Source organism: Papio anubis, chromosome X (assembly GCF_008728515.1).
Source record: "Papio anubis isolate 15944 chromosome X, Panubis1.0, whole genome shotgun sequence".
Taxonomy (NCBI): domain Eukaryota; kingdom Metazoa; phylum Chordata; class Mammalia; order Primates; family Cercopithecidae; genus Papio; species Papio anubis.
In genome coordinates, this window is record NC_044996.1 from 27838493 (window position 1) to 27843567 (window position 5075).

At 44.0% G+C, this 5075-nt stretch overlaps 1 protein-coding gene across 1 annotated transcript; it reads left to right on the top strand.

Annotated features, from left to right (window-relative positions):
• Positions 1-280: 280 nt before the first annotated feature.
• Positions 281-3785, top strand: LOC100997242 (DDB1- and CUL4-associated factor 12-like protein 1). The gene is made up of 2 exons (XM_003918249.4): positions 281-1939; positions 2029-3785. The coding sequence occupies exon 1, from the start codon at positions 526-528 to the stop codon at positions 1915-1917; it is 1392 nt and encodes a 463-aa protein (XP_003918298.1). The 5' UTR covers positions 281-525; the 3' UTR covers positions 1918-1939; positions 2029-3785.
• Positions 3786-5075: the final 1290 nt, after the last annotated feature.

Sequence of the window (5075 nt, forward strand, 5' to 3'; positions counted from 1 at the left end):
TAGGTTTCAGATTTTACTGAAGTAGGGATTTTAAGAGGGGTACTTAGCTGCTGTCCTGAGGGTAGTGAAATGCCGCGTGTCTGATACTTGGGATCCTGGCTTGCGGGCCCTCAGAGACTCTGTCTTTGCAGCTCCGCTCCCCTCTCCCCGCCCTGTCCCCTCCCAGCCTTCACCCCGCCCGGCCTCAGCTACTCCTCAGGCACCCCACGCGCTCACACCCGCCTGCCCGCTCGCCTGCTCCTCCCACTCTCTCCGCCCCTCCCACTCGGCCCCCCGCGTAGATCTCGCCCCACACTGACTTTGCTCTCACTGTCGGGCCAGACGCACTTCCCGCCCTCGCGTAGGTCTGCACCGCCACAGCCGCCCTCGCCCGCGCGTCCCTCACCCGGTCCGCCACTGCCGCGCCTCAGAATCCGAAGGCTGGGTCCCAGCGCAACCATCCACGCCGCCGCCACGACCTACACGGGAGCCACGCGCCGCAACCGCCACCAACGCCTTGCCGCCGCCGCTCGCCCGCCGCCCACCATGGCCCAGCAGCAAACAGGTAGCAGGAAACGGAAAGCGCCCGCGGTCGAGGCGGGCGCCGAGAGCTCGCCGTCGCAGGGCTTGGCGGCAGCGGACCGTGAGGGGCCTCTGCTACTGAAGAGGCAGAGGCGGCCGGCGACGTGTCGCTCAATGGTGCACTATCTGAAGGTTCGGGAGGTAGGCGGATGGGGCCCCGCCGGGCTCCAGGGCTTCGATGGCGAGATGCGAGGCTACGCGGTACAGAGGCTGCCCGAGCTGCTGACGGAGCGCCAACTGGACCTGGGCACCCTCAACAAGGTGTTCGCGTCACAGTGGCTGAACTCCAGGCAGGTGGTGTGCGGCACCAAGTGTAACACGCTCTTCGTGGTGGACGTGCAGTCAGGCCACATCACACGCATCCCCCTCTTGCGGGACAGGGAGGCCAGGCTGGCCCAGGACCAACAGGGCTGTGGCATCCATGCCATCGAGCTGAATCCCTCCAAGACGCTTCTGGCCACCGGCGGCGAAAACCCCAACAGCCTGGCCATCTACCAGCTGCCCACCCTGGATCCCCTGTGCCTGGGCGACCGCCATGGCCACAAGGACTGGATCTTCGCCGTCGCCTGGCTGAGTGACACCGTAGCCGTGAGCGGCTCCCGTGACGGCACTGTGGCGCTGTGGCGGATGGACCCGGACAAGTTCGATGACACTGTTGCCTGGCATAGCGAGGTGGGTCTCCCCGTATATGCCCACATCCGTCCGCAGGATGTGGAGGCCATCCCCAGGGCCATCATCAACCCCAGTAACCGCAAGGTGCGGGCCCTGGCCTGTGGCGCCAAGAACCAGGAGCTGGGAGCGGTGTCCTTGGATGGCTACTTCCACCTGTGGAAAGCCCAGAGCACACTATCCAGGCTGCTGTCCATCAGGCTACCCTACTTCCGGGATAATGTGTGCCTGACCTACTGCGATGATATGTCTGTGTATGCTGTGGGCTCCCATTCCCACGTCTCTTTCCTGGATCTGCGCCAGGGCCAGCAGAACATCCGGCCCCTGTGTTCTCGAGAGGGTGGCACAGGTGTGCGGTCTCTGAGCTTCTACCGCCACATCATCACTGTGGGCACCGGTCAGGGCTCCCTGCTCTTCTATGACATCCGGGCCCAGAAATTCCTGGAGGAGAGAGCCTCCGCCACCCTGGAGTCCTCTTCGGGACCTTCAGGGAGGAAGCTCAGGCTTGCTTGTGGCAGAGGTTGGCTCAACCACAATGACTTCTGGGTGAATTACTTTGGTGGCATGGAAGTGTTTCCCAATGCGCTCTACACCCACTGCTACAACTGGCCCGAGATGAAGCTCTTTGTGGCTGGGGGGCCTCTCCCTGCAGGCCTCCATGGGAACTATGCAGGCCTCTGGAGCTAAGGACGGCTGCCTTGTACTCCAGGTACACAGATTTACCTTTTAGTTCCACCTGACTTTCCTGCTTCATGTTGCATTTTTTGCTTTTAACTCTGTGTGTCTTTTGTTTTCCAGGTGGAACCAGCCCAGCTTAAGTTGTACTCCTCCAAGCAGAGAGAGTGAGTGATCCTTTGGTCAATGAAAACTTGACCTTAAGACTTTTTGACTCCTTTCCAACACCATCTTTTGGAATTTTCATACAAAGAAATTTGGTTAATCTTTAGTTGCATTCTCTCTTTGAATGATTCATATATTCTCTTTCTTTAAGGAGATGCAGTCAATGTCTTACAGTTACGTATATTTGTTTTCCTTGTTACCAGTATTACAACCTCATTATTTTTAGTTATTTTTCATTGCAGATACATGGTATACGAAAAGAAAATTTTCTAGTAAGCAAGGTGTTCCTACATCTTTTCTGGAGAGCTTACCATAGTTTTATAGCATTGTTCAATTGGAAAAATACATTCCAAGCTCTGGATTACCTATGTTTGGAAACACTTAATTTGCAAATTGTGATCTTAGTGTATATAGTTTTTACTTTGTTCATGCTAAAGTGCTTTTTCTTAAGTTTATTCTCTTTGAAAAGAAGTTATCATAGAATCTTGTGTTTGTATCAAACTCCTAATTGGTGAGAACACTTTAGGAGTGCAGGGGTTCTGCTTCACTGCATTTTCAGAATTAACCTGAAAGTTGAAACAACCATTTTTTTTTTAAATTTCACAACTTATTTAAGTGTTATCACCTCTCCTTAAATAGATAAAAGAATGTGTATTTTTTCACTTGTTGCCTTACTACTATCAAGACTTGTGAATATATTTGAATGTATGTTGTTTGAAAAACTTGCACAGTGCATTGGAGCCGTCATGAAAAGCAGGAAATGTAAATGTGGAATGTATGGCAGGCTGGACAGAATGTATACCGATCCAGGGTATAGACTGGATATTTTTGCTGTTGCTGTTTTTAATATAAAATGTTATATTTGAGGATATTTAACATTTTCCAATTCTGGTTAAGAGGTAATTCACAGTAAAAAAAAAAAACCAAAAAAACAAAACAACAACAACAAAAAAACACAAAGACCAAAAATAGCACATTCTGAAAAAAAGATTCTTAATAAGATTTTATTTTGTGAAGTTCAAAGATTCTTTCCTAAAGTATAATGTGTTGTTAAAAAGTAGTGCTGTTATAACTCTCAATGTAATAGCATGCAATATCAAGAACATAGGAAGTTTGTTTCAAGATGAGGTGAGATTTAAAATAAATAGGATGAGGTTGAAGAAAAGTATATTGGGGTGCAGATAAATATAAATTGTGGACTGCTATGAAAACAGGTTGTACTTCTCCATATGTGAGGCCATTGGAAGTGAGAAGGAATATTTGCCATTTCTAAAACTGGCCAGGTTGTGCTGAACTAGGATTGGTAATTTGTCATGTCTGTTTTTCCTTAGATGTTTCAGCACTCAGATGCTGTCTTGGTGTACACACACAACATGCTGTTCAGTCACAAATCCGAACAAGTTAATATAATAAATTGTACTAAAAATCATTTAAGAAATACCAAAAAGTAAGCTTTTTTTTTTTAGCCATTGTTATAAAGGCTAATATAATTGTTGTTATATAGCAGTAAGATGTATTTGTGTGCATGCGTCTCCAACTCAGTTGTAAATGTCTTGAGAACAGAGAATACAATTGTCATCTTTATATTGCCTCATTTCTCCACTAATACTTAGCAAATAAAAGGCAATAAGTAAATATTTACTGGTTGAATGCCTCTGGAGACCTAGAGTTTAAAGTTTTAAGTCAATAAATAAATAAATATTTCTCTTAAATAATATAGAATCCTGTTGTGTTTTCCCCCCTTTGTTGGTAAACTTTGCCCTGATTTATTTTCAGGTCAGGCTATTGTGCTTATCCAATTATAAACTTACCCATATGTGATACTAGACAAGGAAGGAACATGTATAAATCTTATTTGGCACTGGAAATTAATCTTTTCACCTGCAACCATTTAGGTTTGAAGATTTATTTAAAATATTTTGGTTGTTTTTCAGAAATTAGTTTTGAAACATGTTTTGTGGTTTGTGTTTTAACTTAAAAAACATATTTGCTAAAAATTTCCTTAAATGTTACCCAATAACTTCAAAGTATTAACTGCCTATTTTCTTGTAGGCAATAGGGAATTTTTATGGTATTCTCGCAATTATTTTGGAAATAATGTGGAAAACATTTTTAGAGGAGATAACACTTTCTACCTGGGGTGGGATTTTAGAGAAGAAATAGAAGGCATGTTTGATTTCTTCTCTGTCTTGGTCCTTAATTTCATCACCGACTCACTCTTAACTTTTTCATATTTTAGGGTATATCATTTTTATGCCAAATCACCTGACTTAACTTTATAAAAACTAAATATTTCATGTGTACATTTATATTTTGTAACCATCTAGTTATTTTGAAATATTTTCTAATTCTGACACAGTGATCATAGAACTATGATTAATTATGTAAACCGTGACTGAAATAATTGAAGAAAAAAAAGTCAGCCCTCCAGAAAGCCCATAAATACAACTCACTTAAAGTACATAAGGAAGTGCAAATATTCATGTATAAATTACCTATCACTGATGCCTGAAAGGCCTCAGTTACTTATAACTATGCATAAAATGTTAATTCTCTTTATCTCTAACTACCTATTCACATATTTCTCTCCAAGCATACTTCTGATCCAAAAGTTTATGTTCCTCTCCTTTACTCTTTGGAATGAGTTAATTTCTATTTTCTTTTAAAAAGGGGTAAAATAATTTACTTATCAAGGCTATCTACTGGAGTAAATTGAGGTGACTACTCTGGAAAAAATTCACTGTTAAATATACTCTAGCGTTAACGATAAACAAAATTGAATTTTCCAGAGGTTGATTTTTATCCGCTTGTACTCAGTGTTGAACAATTTGTCAAAATTTTTTCATTAATTGCTAATTTAGAGTGATTTTAGAAAGCAATTCACAAAGCCCTCCTGGATGTTGTACTGACAGCTTCCTAATTTCTGCTAGTATTATTAGGTAACCCAACTACATTAAACATGTCACTATGTGAGCTGCTCAGGGGTGCAGTTCAGTGAGAATGTC

Coding starts and splice junctions, on each gene's coding strand:
- LOC100997242 (XM_003918249.4), top strand. CDS start 526: ATGGCCCAGCAGCAAACAGGTAGCAGGAAACGGAAAGCGCCCGCGGTC.